This window comes from Durio zibethinus, chromosome 1 (genome assembly GCF_047325235.1).
Source record: "Durio zibethinus cultivar Kanyao isolate XHJ-2024 chromosome 1, ASM4732523v1, whole genome shotgun sequence".
NCBI lineage: Eukaryota > Viridiplantae > Streptophyta > Magnoliopsida > Malvales > Malvaceae > Durio > Durio zibethinus.
The window spans coordinates 38,322,265-38,344,435 of NC_143162.1; the positions used below are offsets into that span (position 1 = coordinate 38,322,265).

Here is a 22,171-nt window from a genome sequence, read left to right on the forward strand (position 1 = left end):
GAAAATGGAATGAATTATTGAAAGTATTTTTAGCAAAAAACGCATTGAATAACCCAATTCAATTTTTGTAAGGGATTATTAAAAGCGTTTTATGATAAAAAATGTCATAAATAATAAAAAAATGAAATAAAATTATTTAAGATGTTTTGTGACAAAAAATACATTGAATAATAATAATAAAAAAATAAGATTATTGAATGCTTTTTTTGACATTAAATACTTTAAATAATCTCTTATAAAAATTTGAAAACGATTATTAAAGACTTTCTTGATAAAAAATGCATTGAATAGTATAATTCAATTAAAAAATAAATTATTTAAGTTATTATCATATATGTAAATGAAATTATAATAATTATTCTGAATTTAATATATGTGAATTCTCAACATTAAATGAAAGAATCTAAACACAATATGTCATAAAAATAAAAAAAAAATTATGGGTATCGTATTTTTTTAAAGATCATATTTTTTATCGAAATCTATTATTCCGCAAATCAAATGTCCCCTTATTAAAAATCCCTTTAAATATTTGAAAAATTTATCAAGATTGATCAAAATGATTCAAAATTTATTAAGATTCTTTTTTTTTTTTTCAATATTTCTTACATAAAGGTAAATTACATATATTATGAGTAAAAATAACATTGTTTCATAATAAATAAAGTAAAAATAATTTATTAATTATTAAAAATAACTCATATAATTATCAAACTTTAAACTTAAATTTTTGGTTTTCCTTAAACAAAGCTTTACTAGAGTTATTTTTCAGTTTTTTAATAAATTAATTGGTAACAAAGATCCACTTCAAGAAGAGAGTCGATTTTATTGGACAAAGATTTATTTTGAAAAGGCTCTCTCACTCGAGAAGTTATCAAGGATATAAGTTTGAGGCTGCCGCACTTAGTTTAGGGTCTATTAAATCTTGCTCATAATAGTACAAATTAAAAACAAAAATTGCAAAATAAAATGCTAAATGCAATTTTTAGAATTTTCTCTTATACGACGGAAATGCTAAATGTAATTTCTTAGAATTTTTTCTGATAAGACGTGTTGTGTGTTTTTTTTTTTTTTTAAATTTTATAAGGATTTAATTAATTAATGTTATTGATAATTGGTTCTAGTATTGTATGTATATTTGTTTTTTCTTTGATCTTTGATTTTTAATTTTATTTTTTCTCTATTTATAAATTCCCCAAAAAAAAATCACCTTAGTAATTATTTAAATCCACGTGGCAAAGAAAAAACGTGATTCTTTTCCTTGGAGACTCCAAATGAAAAAGATTTGTCATATCATCGAACCAGCAACTCTGAATTGGTTTTCCATGGCGTTTCATTTCAAGCAACTCCCCGGATGGAATTTGAGTTTTAGCAGAGCCAGGTTCCATTTGCCCTCCATTTGTTCGTTATTTTCTGTGTCCCCATTTTCAACCATTAATTTTTTCTCAGATTCCTCATTAAAGGAACCGTCATTTAATCAAATAAACCACCAGTCTAACGTCGACGAGAGTCGCGTTCTCAGTAAACTCTCTGACTTGTTTCAATTTCCTTATCGCAACTCGACTATTCCAAATCCGTACAAGGAGAGTTATCCGGTGAAACAGATAGAAAGTAGAGCTGTTGATGAATTTTTATTGCCAGAAGAGAAATTGCGAGGGATTTTTCTTCAAAAATTGAGTGGTAAAACTGCAATTGAACATGCATTGTCAAATGTTAGTGTTGAATTAAGCGTCGATATCATTGCTAAGGTCGTAGATAGAGGGAATTTGGGCGGTGAAGCTATGGTTTTGTTTTTCAATTGGGCAATTAAGCAGCCGGGGATACCTAGAGATATTCGTTGTTACTATATAATCATTAAAGCGCTAGGTAGAAGAAGATTCTTCAAGTTTATTATTGAAGTTCTGCGTGATATGGTGGAAGAAGGCATACAACCTGATCTGGAGACACTGTCAATTGTGTTTGACAGTTTCGTTAGGGCTCGGCGAGTGCATAAAGCTTTAGAAACGCTTGAGAACTTAGAAGAGCTTGGATTGAAGCGTGATACTGAGTCTTTGAATGTGCTTTTACAGTGTTTGTGTCGACGAGCTCATGCAGGTGCTGCAAATTCATTGCTCAATGCAGTTGGTGGGAAGATAAAGTTTAATTGTCTGACATACAATATCACAATAAGTGGGTGGTCAAAATTAGGTAGAGTTAGTGAAATGGAGAGGATATTCAAAGCAATGATAGCAAAGGGCTTTAGTCCAGATTGTTCAACTTTCAGTTACCTTATCGAGGGCTTAGGAAGAGCAGGGCTAATTGATGATGCTGTTGAGATTTTTGATCATATGAAGGAGAAGGGCTGCATTCCAGACGCTAGAGTTTACAACGCACTGATTTCTAACTTTATTTCTATTGGGAATTTTGATGAATGTATGAAGTATTACAAGGGTTTATTGGATAGTAACTTTGACCCGGATTTGGATACTTACATGAAACTGATTTCTGCTTTTATCAAAGCTCAAAAAGTGGCTGATGCTCTTGAAATTTTTGAAGAAATGTTAGTGCAAGGGATTGTTCCCACTACAGGGTCTTTAACCTCTTTTATTGAACCTTTATGCAGCTATGGTCCACCCCATGCTGCTATGATGATCTATAAGAAAGCTAGGAGATTTGGCTGTAAAATATCACTTAGTGCCTACAAGTTATTGCTCATGCGGCTATCTAAATTTGGTAAATGTGGAATGCTGCTGAATTTATGGCAAGAGATGCAAGAAAGTGGTCGTACTTCTGATATGGAAGTTTATGAGCATGTCATTGATGGACTTTGCAACATAGGGCACCTTGAAAACGCAGTGCTTGTTATGGAGGAGGCTTTACACAAGGGGTTTTGCCCAAGCAGAGTTATATATAGCAAGTTAAATAATAAACTGCTGGCTTCAAATGAAGTAGAGAAGGCTTACAAGCTATTTTTGAAGGTTAAAGATGCTCGCCCTAATGATAATGCTCAGAGATATTGGCGTGCTAATGGCTGGCATTTTTGAGTCGGCACATTTTTTTGTGACTAGGGCAAGTAAAGTTTGCCTTTGTACTTTGTCTATTTCATTCAACTAGTTTGTATTACTGAGAAGTTATTTTAGTGGTGTTCTTACAGTCTGTATTTGAGGTTTCTCAAATTATTTCATTGACTGCAGTACATATTTTGATTACACCATTTATATGATGTTTTGGTTTATGTGCAGATTTTCCAAAAAGCTTGCGACTTGTGAGCTCTTGGGTTTCATGATGGATAAACTCCAAATTGCCAAAGTGATACACATATATGGACAATGTTGTGAAGGGACTAGTAAGAAAACACCATATCATCATTGGAGGGAGTAACTTTGGCATTTCATTTACCTTCAATCTCTAATAGGTAGGGATAGTTTACTTCTCGTTTTGTTGCGTTTTTGTCTCTTGATTTAACTCCTTCAACTTTACGGTGTTCATTCCATAGATAGTAGGAATTATTGGTCTTGATAACACTATCTGCTGATTGTTGCTGTTTTATTTAGCATGCTGTCTTTGTAAATATCTGGGTTTCAGAACCCACTTAAATCATTGGCATTATGAAAAATCCTGTTAGGCTGTTACTAGCGTGAATTAGACTGGATATTTCACCAGGTTGGTTGCCTGCCTGGTCTGCCTTCATTACCTTGAATTTGGTGAATACTGAATAGTACACAGTGCCATTTTGGAAGTACTGAATGATGTTATGAAGCCTTTTTAGAATACTTAGTTCTTTCTCAGCATGCTCTCTTTGATTTTATTCTTTTAAATTTTGAATGATTGTTCTTTGCTCGCAGTGAGAGAGTTGTTCACTGCCTAGTTCCTATGGACAAGATCTTGAAACCTGTTCTGAATGTGCATGTGACTCCACTCTTCTATTGTGGTAGCCTGGCAGTGCCTTTAGTTATTTGTTGCAAATGAGGTAATATCTGCAGGTGCATGTATTTTGGAAAAGGGTTTTAGCATTGGAATTTAGATAGAACATGATGGGCCTCTTGAACCAGGACGTTATGCATCTTCAAGGCGGGGGCATGAAGAAATGATTAGCAGTCCTGATTCTTGAATTTCTTAAATAGAGCATGGTGGGCTAGTTGAACCAGAACATTATGCATCATCGTGTCAGCTGATTGAGGAGCTTCTAGGAGAACAAAGTTGACATCAATTGAGGAGGGAAATCTTCATTATGTCAAAAAGAAAAAAGGGAAGGGTGGGTGAAGGGATAGTTGCAACTCTCAAATTAGCTGGGGATTATGTTGAACTTATCTGGGTTGGCTTGCCCTTCTTTCTTTTAGATTTGAAAATCTTATCCATTGTCACAATTTTTTGTGATTGCATAAGGGAAACTTATTGTTACAGTGAGTACCGTTGATGTTGGTTGTTATTTTGGTTGTTCTTGTATGGCCCCCTTAACAAATTACCTCTATGGACAGATTGCTTTCATGGAGTCTCGATATGGATGGAGGTTGTGTTTTATGTCACTCAATGCAGCAGACCAGGAACAATCTTTTCTTTTGAGTGTGAATTTTCTAAATGCATAAGCGAAGAAGTCCTTCAACTCTGTCAGCTGAATAGAGGAATTGCAACTTGGAATGAAGAACTTCATTGGGCTGTAACAAGACTAAAGGGAAGTCTGCTCTTTCCACTATTCTAAGGAAAGCCTAGAGTGCCTTTATTTACCAGATTTGGAGTTAGAGGAATAGCAGACAATTTTCTCAGGTTCAAGCAACAAGGACGGTGGGGCTTGCTTACATCAAGGATGCAGTTTGCTGGCGAGTTGCAGGTGCGGGGAACATTGCAGGAGACTGTCAATTTGAACCTTTGTAATGCTTGGGGTCTTAATTCTGGTACGTTGGGGCAGGATAGTGTACAAGTAGCGGTTTCACTGCTTATTGGATAAATAAAATGCGGATATCACTGCTGCAAATAATGCTGCAGAAGTAACTGAAGCAATGGTCGTTGATATGCATCAGGTGTGAGGGAGGAAATGTTGGAATATATCAGCTTCATTAGTCAGTCCTTTCTCTTCTTTTTATTCTCATCAGGAAGCTGATGTGTTCAATCCTTGACTCTTAATAATATCAAACTACAAGAGAAGATATTGATGTGTGTTCCTTGTCATGCCATGGAATTCCTTTGTTTGGTTTCAATGGTTAAATTAAATTCCTTTCTTTCCATCTATTTAATGTCTCAAGCCTAGCATAATTTACTAATCCCCACAAAGGGGAAAAGCGTGGTCTTTGGGTTTAATCTCCATCGTGGCAAATGGCAATTGAGGCTTGAGGGATGGACCTTCTTGATAGGATCTTGGGCTTTAATGCCATCCATTGTTGGGTTACCTTTTTTTATCTTAATCTCTTAAACAAATGAGATATGCAATTTTAAAATTAATTAAAATAATAGGAAAGTCCCCATTTCCATTGAGGAAAATGAAATTCTTGTTTATCGCAGAAGAGAAAGAAATGGTCGCTGCCTCACCATTTCAATTCGAAGCAGTGGCCAATACAAGGAAATTTCATTTGTTATGTCATCCGGTGCCAATTACTTCGACTTTGGGCCTTGTCTGAAGACAAAGGCTAAATAGTAATGGCCCTGACTTGGAATCATCCAAAAACTTTGCTCTTGGGGCTTTGCTATGAGATGATATGGTATTGGTATCATTCAAATTGGAATACAAGAGCTGACGTCCATCAATTTTCCTTGGGCTTCGTTCGCATGTAACAGGAAGCATAATTACACATTTACACAACAAAATTTCACGCTAAGTTTTTATCCCCCAAAGAAACTGGACCGATCGATTCCTCCTGTTTCTGGCGATCGAGAGAGACAGCCCAACCCATATACTTATATTTGAAGGAGAACGAAATCTTCGTCATCGTCTTTGTCTCTCCTATTTCGCTCATTTATTGGTTTAATTTAACCGGTGCCTTCGATCTCCAACTTCATCTATCGATACAAATCACTGGCGTCCTCTCCTCGATCTAACCACCAAAACCCAAATTCCCAATTTATCCCTATTCTCTGAATATTTTTTTTGTTAAAAAAAAACCGTCTTGTCAGATTTTTTATACCTTTTTTGTTTTTATCCCACTTTGAACTTCAATTGATTCGATTCGTTTGTAACCCTTTGTGTGGTAAATGATACGTATAGAATTCCTGTGTACTTGAGTTTGCGATCTGTATCTGGATTTGATTTCCCGGTCTGATCTAGGAGAGTTATACATTTAGTTTGCGATTTGTTTGATTCTTTCTTTGGGGCGTTGAAATGGCGGGGCAAAGTCAGGATCAATTCGAAGTTTACTTCAGGAGAGCAGATTTAGATGGAGATGGCAGGATTAGTGGAGCTGAGGCTGTTGCTTTCTTTCAAGGATCCGGTTTGTCCAAACAAGTCCTCGCTCAGGTTCCTCTATCTCTCTTTTACATTTCATTTCTTATTAGAATCGGAATTCCACGAACCTCACTTTTCCGAATATAGATTGGATTGCATTTGGCTGTGACATGGTGATCAAATGTCTCACTAACTCAACATATTTTGCTGCTATTTTTGTTTCGTGTAATTATCACCCTCCTACTTTAGGTTTCTCTTAACGAACTCATCGTTTGTTCATGTGGATTTTGTTTCTTGCATGTCAAGGATTTATCCCATAGTTAGGTTTTCAGTTGTCTACTTTTGGATGCTGCTATTGATAAGCTTTGAAAGTATTAAAATACATGTCCGGTTGGCTCTTGTTGCAGTTTGGAGTACAGTGTGATATATCCTGTAAACGGAACTTATCTGGTCTTTTGTGACTATGTTTCTTATGCATGCTTTAATTGTTTAAACTCACCTTTGCGAGCTGCTGAACCAGTCACAGTTATTTTGTTCTATATTCTGTTGATGTACTGTCTGTTACTCTAAATCAAAGCTGACATAAAACAGTCTACAAGTCAGTGGATAATGATCACTATGTTTGTAGTTTGGTGGAAGAGAAAATGTGAAGAATAGTTTTCATTGTGTTGAAATAATAGATGCCATGCCTTCTGCCTTGGGGTACTTTCCATAGCATGTGGTGGTCGATGTGGAATTTCACACAAGGAATGCCATGGTTTATGGGATTGGAAATTTTGATTTGTGGATGCTTGAGTTGGATTGATACAGATGTGACTTGTTATTTGTACTTTGTAGTGATTCATGTGTCCTTTACCTTATCTTCTTTGTTTTATGCTGTTTGTGAGCTTATATCCTTGTAGGATCTTTTTTTAGTATGATAATATTACACTGCATTAAGTACACATGCATTTCCTAGTGCTAAAGTTATTTTGTGGCCTCTGCATGGTTGTTTGATTATGTGTAGTTTCCTTATATCATAAGGTATGTCCTGTTGGATACTTGGTTTATTTGTGGATCTTTTTATTAGCGCGCTTTTGTCCATTGTGTTTTTTTTTTTTTTGGGGGGGGGGAGAGGGGGATTCTTTGGTGGGTGGGCGCAAATGGAAAACGTAATTGAGCAAGGCATTGGATGTCATGTTATGGCTTCATTCATATCAATTTATCCTATGACTGCAGATATGGATGCATGCTGATCAGAGCCATAGTGGTTTCCTCAGTAAGCAAGAATTTATTAATGCTCTCAAGCTTGTGACTGTAGCACAAAGGCGTGAATTAACACCAGACATTGTCAAGGCAGCATTATATGGTCCTGCTGCAGCAAAAATTCCAGCACCACAAATTAATTTTCCTCCCACATCTGCCCCACAGATGGGTGCAGCTGTGCCAACATCCTCTTCAAATCTTGGGTTCAGAGGACTGGGAGTTCCAAATGCCAGTATGAGCCAGCAGAATTTTCCTTCTCAACAAATTCCATCAATGAGACCCGCACAAACCATGCCTGCTGCTACTGCACCACGTCCTCCTCAAGGTATTGCCTCTCCAGAGTTCTTTAGGGGACGTAGTATAGTTGGTCAACCTCAAGCTATGCCTGCTAGTTCTACCGCTCGCCCACTTCAACCCATGCCGACTGGTGCTACTGGTCCCAGTTTCACAAATCAAAACATGTCAAGTGATTGGCTTGCTGGAAGGACTGGTGGAGCTTCAACTGGGCCACGAGGGGTCACTCCATCAACACCATCGGCTACAACAAAGCCACAAACTGCATTTTCAATGTCTTCCCAGCCTACTGCTAATGATTCTAAAGCCCTGGTTGTTCCTGGAAATGGGTTTGCTTCTGACTCAGCATTTGGAGGTGATGCATTTTCTGCAACCTCATCCGCACCAAAACAAGAATTATCTGCACAAACTTTTTCTCCAGGCAGTGCGCCCACCTCGTCAGGGATTACACCTTTTTCAAGTGTTGCACAACCCATAGTTAAGTCCAATTCACTTGACTCATTGCAAAGTGCATTCTCAATGCATTCTGCTGGCAGTCAAAGTCAAAGGGCATACTCTTCTTTAACCTCAGCCCCACAGGTTTCGCCCTCAAGTTCCTCCCCTGTTACACCATCTGGGATTTCTGTGGGAGCTGTGAATGCTGCTTCGAACATTTCCCAGCTTCCATGGCCAAAAATGAAACCATCTGATGTTCAGAAATATACAAAAGTGTTCATGGAAGTGGACACTGACAGAGATGGGAAAATAACTGGTGAGCAGGCAAGGAATCTATTTTTGAGCTGGAGGCTACCTAGAGGTATGGTTCTTTCATATATTTTTATCATTCAAATCACTTAATCATATGAATATGATGCATGACCTGAATGATACATCTGTTTTGTTTGTTTAACAGAAATGGTGATTTCTTATGCATCAGAAATATTATTCAGAGTTTCACTATTGTTGAAGATGCCAAAACATATGTTGTGCTTATGGTTTAATGTCTTTCTTTTTTTTTTTTTTTGCAAAATCTTATTGTAAATATTATTATATAATTGGAATTATAACAATAAGAGATTTTATTTTTAATGAGGCTGGTTATTAAGATTTTATTCTGGTAGGTTCTGGGTAGTGAACTGGAGTTTCCTATCTACAAAAAACTACGAGGTCAGTTGTGTGGTTGTTGACTAGCTTTTATGATGCTGAATTTTTTGAATATGAAGGTTGGTACAATATTCCTTTTTTGCTGCTAGGGTGATGAAATGATTAGATTCTCTTAGAGGGTGTCTTTCCATAAATCCTCGTTTCAATTAAATATTTTTTGTTATGGTTTGCACGTTGTTTGGTATCAGTACTTGATGATATATTTTTTTGAAAACCTTGCCATGATTGATCCTACTGAGTGCTTTGTTATTGGGGTAAACATGTTTAACATTGTTGCTTTTGTCTTATTCAGAGGTATTAAAGCAGGTGTGGGACTTATCTGATCAGGATAGTGACAGTATGCTTTCTTTGAGAGAGTTCTGCTTTGCTCTCTATTTGATGGAGCGGTACAGGGAAGGCTGTCCTCTTCCATCTGCACTCCCTAGCAATGTTATGTTTGATGAGACGCTCTTGTCCATGACAGGCCAACCCAATGTTTCATATGGAAATGCAGCTTGGGGTCCCAATCCTGGTATCAGTTAGGATGCTTCTACTATCTTTAATTTTTTATCCTTCTCGTTGTTAATCAAGATTTCTCTTTATAAACAACAATTTTGCCGCTAGGTTTTGGACAGCAGCCAGGGCTGGGTGCCCAGGCAATGACTCCATCAACTGGTTTCAGACCTTCAATTCCCTCAAATGCTTCTTCTGACTCCACTACAATGCCCAATCAACAAAAGTCAAGAGCACCAGAGTTGGATGATTCCTTTGCGACCCAAATTGATAACAGTGAGCAGAATTCAGTGAATGGAGCAGCCCAAGATGCAATTGGTGATGGAAAAAAGGCATGGCATCTTCTATAATAAAGCTCAAATATTTTCCCTCTCTTTCTTTCACCCTCACTTATTGATACACACAACATAAACACACACACACATGGACATGTAACCACTCATTTGATTTGCTCCTCTATTTTTCCTTGGGTTTGGTGAGAGTTTGAGGACAGATTTTTATTCACTTCTGTAAAATATTTTTTTTATCTAACCTACTGTTTTAATGGTTTATATTCCTTGCTGAAGGATAATAGGAAGCATGTTTCTTTGAAATTTGGCAGGTTGATGGAACAGAAAAGGTGATTTTGGATTCCAAAGAGAAGCTTGAATTCTACCGTGAAAAAATGCAGGAACTTGTGAGTAATTTCTATTTCATGTTCCTTTGATTTCGGTCTTCTAGAAACTAAATGTGCATGAAAAGAACTCATTTTGTTTAAACAAATGCTGATTGGTCCTGTCTGAGTACCGATGCAAGTTTAAGCCTGTAGTGAAGCTACCCATCATGGATCTTATTCGGGAACTAGAATGATTAGTTTAATCTCATGAATAAGATGCTTGTTAGTTTGCTGCAGCATACTGAAACAAGTTCCTTTTTGAGCACTGTATTAATGATTTCAAAATTGTGTTCATTAGTTTGAATGCCTGAATGTTGTTCAACTATTTTCTTAATTCAAGAGCCATAAGTAGTGAGTTGAATTGTAGGCCAATGCAGGGAAAACTTGAAACCTAATGATTCTACCATTCTTATACAACTTTCATCTTACTCATGTTCTTACTTTTGTCAGGTCCTCTATAAAAGTAGATGTGATAATAGACTAAATGAAATCATGGAAAGGGCAATTGCAGATAAGCGTGAGGTACTGTCTAAAATCTGAAGAAATGTTTCTCTATCTATTTGGATGTTATTTTTATTTATTTCTGGCTCACAATTTGTATTGCAGGCTGAAATGTTGGCGAAGAAATATGAGGAGAAATACAAACAAGTTGCAGAAATAGCTTCCAAATTAACAATTGAAGAGGCAAAATTTCGTGAGATTCAGGTAATGGTTAATTTTTCTTTTATGGGACATGACCTTGAGTTGGTTTGGACTATTTGAGATTTGAGGTTTTGGGAACCCTTGAAAACTGTTGTATTGCTTTTAACATTACCTTGTTTTACAAAGGGATTCTTCCAATCAATTTTTCCCAGCCTGAAATGCCATGCTGTTGACTTCCTCATCTTAATGGCTGAGTGTTTGTTGAGTCATTAACTTTTGCCAGGATGAGAGGATATGAATTGTTTGCTTTAAAAAGCTTTGCTTCACATGTCTGATATCTTTGTTCTCTTCCTTTTTCCTTCATTTTCATCATAAAATTATACGTGTGTTTCAATCTGTTATGTCCATCCATTCTTTGCTTAACTTGATCTACAGCTACAGCTTCTTGTTTACTCGCTATTTATTACCATTTAGCATGTTCCCCTTTTCTTATTTCACCAACTTTTGCAATTGTAATGTGATTGTAACTGTAATTGTAATTGTCTTGTTTTTAGGAGAGGAGGACAGAGTTGCATCAGGCTATTGTTAACATGGAACAAGGGGGCAGTGCAGATGGTATTCTTCAGGTAAATTTAGACCAATCAAGTGTATTAAATGTTTGGAGAATCCAAGTAAAATTTACTGACACTGAAGCATTCATGGCTTGTATAGGTCCGTGCTGACCGCTTACAATCTGATCTTGAGGAGCTAATGAAAGCCCTGACCGAACGATGCAAGAAACATGGATATGATGTTAAGTCAACTGCAGTAATTGAGTTTCCCATAGGTACTTTTAGTCTTTTTTAATGTGCTTTTTATTAAGAAAAAGTTCTTCTACACAACTCCCATTAAGTACAGTCTTGTACTTTAGTATGATGTTCTTATCATACTGTGTGGTTTTGTCCTATGCATCTTCACTCTTTGATCCAACTTCTTGAAGGCTGAAGCCTATATAAGTTAAACGTTTCTTTTCAAAAGTTATTTAGCTTGATAGACTCACTGGATATGTTATTTTATTGGAGCATGTTTGTGTCTTTGTTTGGTGATTTTCCTACAGTAATTTTCATAGTTATGCCATGATATATTATTTCACATTCCCTTTATTTCTTCTTTTTTTTTTTTTGTGTGTTTGTTCTATGGTTTCAAGGTTACTCCCCCTATGGTCCTATCCCACAACTTTTTGCCTTTCCATTTTCAGTTGTCCCAACTCCTAATTAAAATGGTACCATTCTAAAAGTCAAATTATTTCACTCTTAATTTTCCATGTGTACCTTTCTCCTAATAATTTAAAAGCAATAGGATCTGCTAAATAAACAATTAACACTGTTTTCCCATATTATTCCTTTTCCTTTTGACATGTGTTTAGTTGACAAGTGGCAATAAAAACAGGTAGTGAGGATGGGTTACCCCTTTTTTACCCTTTCAGAAATTTTTGGCACCAAAAATTCTACACTCCCACAGTCATTTGGGATGCCTATGTCTGTTTAGATTCTCGTTTGCCATAGAACTGTGAAAAGTCCATTTGTCATGTTGTTTTTGATCTAAAGAATCCTCTAGTTGGTTTAGTAGAAAGGACAGAGACTTCTGATATATGCTATTTATTATACCAATTATCTTTGTTTGTATTTGAAATGACCCTTTCATTTTTTGTAAAGACAATTCCATCTACTAATTAGAGATCTTTTTGGCTTTTTCACATGCAATGCCTTTTTAAGGTTGGCAACCGGGAGTTCCAGAGGGAGCAGCTCTTTGGGATGAAGAGTGGGATAAGTTTGAAGATGAAGGTATTTCCTTCCATTACTGTTGTAAATTCTGCAAATTAAGTTTTGCATAATTTGTCGGGGATCTCTAACAATTTTATTTGTCTGATATTTCATTTCAAATTTCAGGATTTGGCAATGAGCTCACTGTTGATGTGAAAAATGTGCCTGTCTCTCAGAGAGGAAAAGCATCTCCAGATGGTAGCTTGACCCCTGATTCCTCTTCATATGTGGATGATAAAACTGGGAATCTTTTCAGTGCTAGTGAACATGCCCTCGAGAGCGAGTCTGCATACACACACAGTGAAGATGAATCAGCCAGAAGTCCTCGTGGCAGTCCTGCTGGAAGAAACTCTCTAGAAAGTCCATCTCAACAATTTTCTGATGACCATTTTGGAAAGAGTACTGAAGCAGACGCAGAAACCCATCGGTAAGAATGAGAAACTTTTTTTTCCTAATTCACTTCAAAGTTTTGTCTGTCTTTCAACTCTCTATTGATCATTTTTACTCATTTGTTCTTGCCAAATTTGTTCATTTTTTATGGACAGAAGTTTTGATGAATCAGCTTGGGGGACCTTTGATAATGATGATACAGACTCTGTGTGGGGGTTTAATCCTGTTAATACCAAGGTGAGCCTGAACTTCTTGAAGACACTTCCGTTTTTAGCATTTTGATAATCTAGGTTACATAGATTTGCCATTTTGTAGAATGCTAAGTCAACTGTTGTGTCCCCTGTCTGGTGATAGGAAAAAAATTATAGTTTGCTTGCCAGTTCAAACTTCCCTGGAATATGTTTTTGGTTTGTCTGAATTTTTTTGTTGTCTTAACCTTGTGTGAAGTTTTCTGCCAAGATGTTCACTATGTACTCGGTGCATGACTAGGGCTTTGGTGGGGTAGTAAGATAACAAATTTTGCTCCTTCTTCTGATTGAAATCCAACAGCATACTCTAGTCATAGCTTATATTAAGGGATCCTTGTAATTGTGCAAGTTGGCATGCTTTTACAAGAAAAAGATGTCCTTCTTACAAGTGCATTACATTCATAGAAGTCAATGACCTGTACAAATATATATATTTACCACCAGACAAGGATGGAAATTGTTTCCTTCAATAATTGGCACCATAGAATTTAATTGAATTGGTTTCTTGAAATTTTAGTTTGGAAGACGATCTGAATTTGACCCAGCTGCTGAAAACAGCCTAGTAGTTTGGCACTTTGGACTTGACATTCTTATGTCCTTATTGTAGTATATCCACCCTTTTGTAACAGAGACTGTATGGATTATCTATCCAGAATACCAAAACCCTAAACATATATATAAAAAAAGAAGGTGCTGTGGGTAAAGCCTCCTTCCTGGCTGTGGGATCTGAGCAGGGTCAATCTCTGCTTTTTCTACCTCCTCCTTGTTTGTGGGAGGGGGGTGGGGGACCTCTACTTTGCAGGAAGGCTGTTTCTGCAACTTGAACCTTGGAGCTCTCAGTCAAAATGCAGAAACTTTGTTGCTATACCTAGCTTACCCTTAATAAACTCTGATTCTTACAAGCATGAAATGTTTTGATTTGCTTATTATGATCCTATTCTGGTCAGATGGGATTAATTGCATATTGCCATATTTATTCTCAATCTTTAATATCACATGGCAGGACTCAGACTCTGAGAAGCATAGAGATTTTTTTGGATCAAGTGATTTTGGCGTGCAGCCAACAAGAACAGAATCTCCAAGTGCTGAAAGCTTTTATGATAAGAAGAGTCCATTTACGTTTGAAGACTCTGTTCCCAGCACTCCGCACTCCAAGTTTGGAAACTCTCCAGCAAGGTTTAGTGAGGCATCGAGGGATCAGTTTGACAGTTTCTCCACGTTTGATTCTTTCAGCATGCACGATAGTGGTTTTTCACAGCAACCAGATAGGCTCACAAGGTTTGACTCCATAAACAGTGGCAGAAACTTTGGCAGCGGATTTTCACAGCAACCTGAGACGCTCACTAGGTTTGACTCCATAAGTAGTACCAAAGACTTTGGCCATGGATTCTCTTTTGATGACAGTGATCCGTTTGGCTCCAGCGGTCCATTTAAAGTCTCATCAGACCATCAGAGTCCGAAGAAAGGTTCTGATGAATGGAGTGCTTTCTAGCTGGTAAATCCCCCTCCTCCCACCGCCCCCCCACAAAAAAAAAAAAAAAAAAACCGGAAAAAGATCAAGGAGAAGAAAAAGTGAACAAATTTCCCCGTCATGCTCTTCTACTCATTTTTTCGTTTTGTTCAGTTTTTGTTGATTGTCCACCTTTTTCTGTGTGCTGTATATTCTGCGACATAGAATTGGATTGTTGTAAAATTGTTCGGTGTGGCCTTGCTGTACTTAAATGGCGACATTTTGGGGGGGGGGGGGTTGGCATGCCAGAATGAGACGGAGAAACATGCCTGTAGTTCAAGTGCCATATTCTTGACCGCAAAAGAAAACAAAAAAAATTTCTGTTATTTTGAGTTTTGATTTAAGTTGCATTGACTTTATATTTTGATTATCATCGAGACGGTAGTTAGATTGCTTTGTAGTTTGCCTCGCTTGCTCAGCAGTAGAAAATGTTCTACTGTTTGGTTAGGAATTACGATAATTTTGTTAGCTTGGCTGCATTTGCTGGTGCTGGGAACTGAAGTGGCGTTGTGTTTGCTCGCCAGCCAAATGATATATGGGGATTAATAATCTTGTCCGTAGTCGACATTGGAATTGGAGCATGAACTGAATGAAGCAAGTTTGCTCTACCAAGTGGTACATGTGTCGGAGCGCCTACGGACTCCTGTTTTGCATTCTTTTGTAATCTTGCAAAAGACGTTGATCCACGCGGGCGGGGCTGCTTATGCCACGTTGTATGCTTACCCCATTCATCACCATTTTGGTAGTTTGAACTTTGAAGCAGTTGGCCTTCAACCATTGTAGTTCTTGGCCCTGGTAAGTCTAGGTTATGTCTCTAGTCTAGTTTGATATATTTAAATGCAAAACATTTGCATTCTCTTCTACTTCTTCTGCTTCTTGTGGTTGTTCTTCGACTGTTACTGATTCTTCTTTTTCTTCTTGTTTTTTCCCATTCTCCAAGCTTGGCGTTTCCTGTTCTACTCTCATCTTCCTAAACCCAGAAACATTTTCCTTCTTTCTTCTTTCTTGCACTTGTCTAACAAGTAACTCCCAACTCCTTCGAACTGAAACCAGTACGAGGTTGGGTTGCATTCTAGAACATTGGGCTAGTTGGCCATTACAAGGCCAATGGGCCTCTTTTTCTTTTTTAATATAGTCCACGTAAAATTAAATGAATGATGGATCCCAGCCCTCTGTCCTCTTCCCGTCCCTGGACTCATTGCTCTTTTACCACAAGAAAGTAGAGAGCAGAGACCTTGCAAAGCCCATGCATAATAGATCTCACTCAAAGGCTCATAAACCCAATATCGTGGATGTAGGCCCAAAATCTGATTCCTTCATTCCAAATCCAATGTGCTATAATATGAGCATTCACGCGTCGTACTTTTACCTCACGAAATAGCGGGCCATTTATTTTATTTTTGGAAAGAAAATCCTCAATAATGAATGATATAATAAAGAAAAAACTCCTGACTTTATTTCGTAGCACAACCATCGTCGTCAAATAGTCGAGCTCGGTTGCCTCAACGAAGGCTCGAGCCTCACCGCTCACCAGTGTTTGTGTGATGATCTATCGATCCCAAAAGCCTTCTCTTTGTCTCGTCATAATCCTTAATTATTCATCAAACCACTTTTTTTTTTTTTTTTACCTTATTGCCAAACTTTAAGAAATTTTTTTCTACTTATAATTTCTGAACTGAAATTTTGTAAGTACTGTGAGAAACAGGACAGAAACGGAAATAGATTGGCTCCCCTTTCTTGCAAAGCCAAAGCTAGCTAGCAAGGCTCCAATTTTCAGGATGATTATGTATGTGGACTGATATAATTTAATTATGAATCTTGACTTGTTCTGGAAATTAGTAAAGTTGTTGTTTTCAATTTACATTACATGGAGAGTTTTATTTAATTATTGATTTTGGGGCTCATTATAGGGACCAAGACCATACGAGGGTCCAAGTCTCCAGCCCAAACCGTGTAGCTTTTACCAAATTTGATCGATCAACTAAACGAAGAAAATTTTGACTTGTAGATTAAAATTTAACAAGTGCGGACTTGAAAGTTGAGTTTGTCCGTCAACTCGAACCCATCTTTGAGATTTGATATTTCTACTTCTGACTTGTACAGCAACCACTCGAAGTGTAGCAAACGCAGCGTATTGAAGTCTCCCCGCCTTTTTTTTTTTTTTTTTTTTTTATAACCGGCAAAATAAAGGACCCTCCCTCCACTGTTGCAGACGGTGACATCAATATTGTATAGTTTTAAAATAAGGAAAAAAAAAAAAGGAAAAAATGCAAATATTTTTCATGCTTTTGAAGCGCGGATGATGATGGGGCTGGGGTGGGTTCACAGGGGGTTGAATGATGAGTTGGTGCCTCCACACGCCCTCTCTCTCTCTCTCTCTCTCTCTCTCTCTCTTTGGCAGACGAGATGACTGATCGTTTTGGAGTCAACGTTTTCTCTCTTCCAACTATTATATAATGGTTTTCAAAATTTTTTGTTAAATATTTTTCATAATTTAATTTTCTGCACGGTTTCTTTTGTTTGTTCCTATTCCTATTTTCTCTTCTCAGCCAAAACCCTCATCACCACTTCGAACATCAAGAACCAAACCCTAATCAAATTCCTTTCAAAGTTGGGAATTTTAATCATTTCATGGAAGGAAAACAACTTATGGGAAGAATCTACTTCTCTCCTGTAATCCAACAAGAGTTTTTCTGGGACTCTTCCAACTTGAACTAGGGTTTTGCCAAAGCCATCCTTGGTATTCCTTTTTATCTCTCTTCAAATTCAACAGGGTATGATTGTTTCCTCTTATTCTTGTTTCTATTATTTCTCTTTTTATCAGCTGTGAGTTGCTGGAACGAAAAGTTCATTTTTTTCTAATTTTAAATTTAGTTCCTTTTATTTGGTTCGATTTCAAGACGTTAATGGGTCGCAATTAGATTCTAATCTAAATTCCGTGCTCATTCGACTCACTTAATTTAGATTTGTAAATTATGGTTTTGGTTTGAGATGAGATTCTCTTATCGATTCTTTTCATTTTCATGTCTTGCTGGTGTCCTGTGATGCTATATTTCCATGATTCTAGAGAACTACAACTTGGCTTCTTAATTGTAAAGCAACCATTTCTGGACAAGCACATAAATGTTTATTCTAAATTTCCCTAGTCTTCTGCATCACCTCGGCATGCTAATGGAGCCTGAAATTGGAATCATATTTAGCATACTCTCCTGTTCATATCAAAGCATAGCACTGTTTTGCTGTGACCTAGTAGCTCCTTGATTTTGGTTGAACCCTTGAACTTTGATTGTGCTGTTTTTAATTGTCTTCTGGATTCTTTCTCATGATTGTTATCTCATTGGTTATTGCAATTTTTATTGTCTCTGTTAATATTTCAATAAGCTGCTTTTTTTATTAAGAAATTTTACAATTTTTTTGCAGTGACTATATTAGTCAGATGGCTGGGAGCTGGGACGGAAGTTATGACCCTGGCAGCCAGTCAGATGAGAGCCATTATTTCGAGAGACTGCACATAGAGCCTATTTATGATGCATTTGTTTGCCCTTTGACGAAGCAAGTTATGCATGACCCTGTGACGTTAGAAAATGGGCAAACATTTGAACGTGAAGCAATTGAAAAGTGGTTCAAGGAATGCAGGGAAAGTGGAAGGAAGCTGGTTTGCCCATTGACCCTAAAAGAACTGAAAAGTTCAGATCTAAACCCTAGTATTGCATTGCGGAACACCATTGAAGAGTGGACTACCAGGAATGAAGCTGCGCAGCTTGATATGGCTCGGAGATCATTAAATATAGGCAGTTCAGAAAATGATGTTCTGCTGTCCCTGAAGTACATCCAGCACATCTGCCAAAAAAATCGATCCAATAAGCATGTTGTCCGCAATGCTGATCTAATACCTATGATTGTTGACATGCTAAAGAGCAGCAGCCGTAAAGTTCGGTGCAAAGCATTGGAGACACTCCAAGTAGTGGTTGAGGAAGATGCAGATAATAAGGTTGTTCTAGGTTTGATGTTTTCCTGTAGAGTGACAATCACATCGTTGTCATATATGCATCCAGGATTGGATTATTAACTAGTTATGCTTGCTTTTTCAGGCAATATTGGCTGAGGGGGACACTGTGCGCACAATAGTTAAGTTCTTGTCTCATGAACAGTCCAAGGAGAGGGAAGAGGCTGTCTCTTTGCTGTATGAACTTTCAAAATCTGAAGCTTTGTGTGAGAAGATTGGTTCAATTAATGGAGCAATTCTTATATTAGTTGGAATGACAAGCAGCAAATCTGAGAATGTTTTGACTGTTGAGAAAGCCGATAAAACTCTAGAAAATCTGGAAAAGTGTGAGAACAATGTCAGACAGATGGCTGAAAATGGTAGATTGCAGCCTCTTTTGACCCAGATTCTTGAAGGTGTTGCTCTCTCCTTGATATTTTTATGTTTTTTCAAACTTGTTTCAAGCATACTGGTCCTCCCTCAATTTTTTGGTGTCGTCATGTACTTTTGGCTTTGTTCTTGTTTCATTGAAAATTTTATGTTCTTTTTTTATATAGCATCATGCTGACATGCTCATCATTGTGTTATTTGTCAGTTTAGATTTTTTTATGTAGTAGTCATTGCTTCTAGTGTTCATACATAGTCCTTAGTTTGTTTGTCCTGACCCTGAAACTTGCTAGTTATTTCTCTGCTTCTCACTCTGGGATGAAATTTTGCCTGCTTTTGGGGAATCTTCTCCATTTTAAATCATGAAGTTGTGAAAAATATCTGCCCAGCTCCTGACAAATATGTTTGAGCAATTTCATATACGAGACCTGGTTTTTTGCTTTGGCTTGGATGCTAAATGATCTTCTAAATTGATTTTTGATGTTAGCTTGTCTTGAACTTTTTAAACATTCACTTTGTTGTCTATATCTGCAACCCTCTATCTCTTTAGTTCAGGGGGTATTTCATATTTGTAGTAAACTTCAACTGCATCTTTGTAATAGGAGTAGTAATCTTCCCAATTGGCCGACACCCGGCAGCAGGATTTTGTTTTTGTGCTAAGCTGGTAGTCCTTTGTGTTTGACTTCTGAAATATCCATTCTAATCTTGTACATTGCTGTATTTCTATAGTTAATGTAATATGGTATTGCTGCAGGCCCGCCAGAAACAAAGCTTTCCATGGCTGCATATCTTGGTGAGTTGGTTTTGAATAATGATGTGAAAGTCCATGTTGCAAGAACTGTAGGTGCATCTCTAATCAATATCATGAAAAGTGGTAGCATGCAATCAAGAGAAGCTGCTCTGAAGGCCCTTAATCAAATTTCATCTTATGAGGCAAGTTCCAAGGTGTTGCTTGAGGCAGGGATACTTCCCCCTCTTGTCAAGGACCTCTTTACTGTTGGTGCCAATCAGCTTCCCATGCGACTGAAAGAGGTCTCCGCCACAATTCTAGCCAATGTAGTAAACTCGGGATTTGATGTAGACTCCATCCCTATTGGGCCGGACCACCAGACTCTTGTTTCAGAAGACAATGTACATAAATTACTTCATCTAATCAGCAACACTGGTCCACCAATTGAGTGCAAACTTCTTCAAGTTCTCGTTGGGCTCACTAGTTCTCCGACAACAGTTCTGAATGTTGTTGCTGCAATTAAAAGCTCTGGGGCTACCATCAGTTTGGTTCAGTTTATTGAGGTTCCCCAGAAAGATTTGCGAATGGCAGCCATAAAACTACTCCAGAACCTCTCTCCTCACATGGGTCAGGAATTAGCAGATGCACTACGTGGCACAGTCGGGCAGCTCGGCGGCCTAATTAGAGTCATATCAGAAAATACGGGCATTTCTGAAGAACAGGCAGCTGCTGCTGGCCTCTTAGCTGAACTTCCAGAGAGGGATTTGGGCCTCACACGGCAAATGCTAGATGAAGGTGCTTTTCAGTTGATCATTTCTAGAGTTGTCAAGATCAGGCAAGGAGAGATTAGAGGCACCCGCTTTGTAACTCCATTCCTTGAAGGACTTGTTCGTGTGCTTGCAAGGGTTACTTTTGTCTTGTCAGATGAGCCTGATGCTGTTGCCCTTTGCCGTGAGCATGGTCTTGCAGTGTTATTCATTGACTTGCTTCAGACCAATGGTCTTGACAATGTGCAGATGGTTTCTGCTGCTGCTTTGGAGAACTTATCTAAAGAATCCAAAAATTTGACGAGATTGCCAGAGTTGCCAGCACCTGGTTTTTGTGCCACTATCTTTCCATGTTTCAACAAACAGGCTGTCATAACAGGATTGTGCCGGGTCCACCGGGGAACATGTTCACTTAGAGAGAGCTTTTGTCTTTTGGAAGGACAGGCTGTGCATAAGTTGGTTGCTCTCTTGGACCATACAAATGAGAAGGTGGTTGAAGCAGCACTTGCAGCACTTTCCACGTTGTTGGATGATGGAGTTGATATTGAGCAAGGAGTGATGGTTTTGTGTGATGCAGAGGGTATTAAGCCAATACTTGACGTGTTACTTGAGAAACGAACAGAGAACTTGAGGAGAAGAGCAGTTTGGGTGGTTGAGAGACTTTTACGAACTGATGATATAGCGTATGAAGTTTCTGGAGATCAAAATGTGAGCACTGCACTTGTTGATGCCTTCCACCATGCTGACTACAGAACCCGGCAGATTGCTGAGTCTGCCCTGAAGCACGTTGATAAGATCCCAAACTTTTCTGGAATTTTTCCAAACATGGGATAGATTCCTGTATTCATAATTGGGCGAGTGTATGTAGTTCATCCTTTGCCAAAAGCTGTTTCAGTCCCATACATGGATAGTTTTGCAACAAGGCATTAAGCTGCAAGTAGATATTGCTGTATATGGATTTCCCACTTTGTAGAGGTTTTCAAGAAGTTGTTCATTTGTTCTTAATGATGCTATTTTCATTGTCCTTCATTTCTTTATACGAACTACAATTGTTTTGGCATTGAGTGGTATGGGCCTTTAGTGATTTTTTTTTTTAAATGCCTCCTGAGTTTCTGGTTACGCCGTTTGTGGCCTTTTATAATATTAAGTCCTTTGCTTCAAACAAAATTCGGTGGTTGATGTTGATTAGTAACTAGTAATGGATTACAGCAAGTAGGAACCTTTTTTTTTATTATTGTTATTTATTTTCACTGATAGCGCGCATAACTTTGAACACAGATGGGGGAGAAAAGTTTTGACTGAAAAAGAGTTGCAGAAGCTTGAAGGCGGATATCCATCATAGCAAAGATTCCGTCTCTAGGTTTAACTATAGCAGTGGATTCCCGTATGTAGATGATGTGTTCATCATATATTCAGTCAGATCAGTCCAAGGCTAGAATTATATACTAAAAACTTACCTATGTGTATTTTTATTCAAAAGGATTACGGTACCTAGGCAACGGGATGGCTTCTTTTCTTTATCTTTTCTC

The 22,171-nt window shown here is 37.7% G+C and overlaps 3 protein-coding genes across 11 annotated transcripts; all 3 read left to right on the top strand.

The window, feature by feature from the left end:
- Positions 1-1,165: 1,165 nt before the first annotated feature.
- Positions 1,166-5,205, top strand: LOC111312922 (uncharacterized). 5 transcript variants are annotated; one of them, XM_089741506.1, is made up of 5 exons: positions 1,216-3,048; positions 3,222-3,394; positions 3,825-3,949; positions 4,032-4,382; positions 4,458-5,205. In XM_089741506.1, exon 1 carries the CDS (start codon positions 1,275-1,277, stop codon positions 3,021-3,023), a length of 1,749 nt encoding a protein of 582 aa, XP_089597632.1. In that variant the 5' UTR covers positions 1,216-1,274; the 3' UTR covers positions 3,024-3,048; positions 3,222-3,394; positions 3,825-3,949; positions 4,032-4,382; positions 4,458-5,205. The 5 variants fall into 5 exon arrangements, with proteins under 5 accessions (XP_022769406.2, XP_089597628.1, XP_022769408.2 ...); XM_022913671.2 differs by lacking the exons at positions 3,825-3,949; positions 4,032-4,382 and having other exon boundaries at positions 1,166-3,048; XM_089741502.1 differs by having other exon boundaries at positions 1,214-3,052; positions 3,825-5,205.
- A 696-nt stretch (positions 5,206-5,901) lies between these two features.
- LOC111312921 (uncharacterized) lies at positions 5,902-15,146 on the top strand. 4 transcript variants are annotated; one of them, XM_022913666.2, is made up of 13 exons: positions 5,902-6,424; positions 7,571-8,687; positions 9,327-9,551; positions 9,638-9,858; positions 10,128-10,202; positions 10,632-10,703; positions 10,788-10,886; positions 11,378-11,449; positions 11,535-11,649; positions 12,578-12,646; positions 12,752-13,052; positions 13,171-13,252; positions 14,267-15,146. In XM_022913666.2, the coding sequence occupies exons 1-13, from the start codon at positions 6,290-6,292 to the stop codon at positions 14,753-14,755; spliced, it is 3,072 nt and encodes a 1,023-aa protein (XP_022769401.2). In that variant the 5' UTR covers positions 5,902-6,289; the 3' UTR covers positions 14,756-15,146. The 4 variants fall into 4 exon arrangements, with proteins under 4 accessions (XP_022769401.2, XP_022769402.2, XP_022769403.2 ...); XM_022913667.2 differs by having other exon boundaries at positions 13,174-13,252; XM_022913668.2 differs by having other exon boundaries at positions 9,327-9,545.
- A 1,934-nt stretch (positions 15,147-17,080) lies between these two features.
- Positions 17,081-21,706, top strand: LOC111312923 (U-box domain-containing protein 44-like). Of its 2 annotated transcripts, none has more exons than XM_022913675.2 (4): positions 17,081-17,547; positions 18,194-18,764; positions 18,865-19,174; positions 19,900-21,706. In XM_022913675.2, exons 2-4 carry the CDS (start codon positions 18,210-18,212, stop codon positions 21,474-21,476), a joined length of 2,442 nt encoding a protein of 813 aa, XP_022769410.1. In that variant the 5' UTR covers positions 17,081-17,547; positions 18,194-18,209; the 3' UTR covers positions 21,477-21,706. The 2 variants fall into 2 exon arrangements, with proteins under 2 accessions (XP_022769410.1, XP_022769411.1); XM_022913676.2 differs by having other exon boundaries at positions 17,081-17,513.
- The last annotated feature ends 465 nt before the right edge of the window (positions 21,707-22,171 follow it).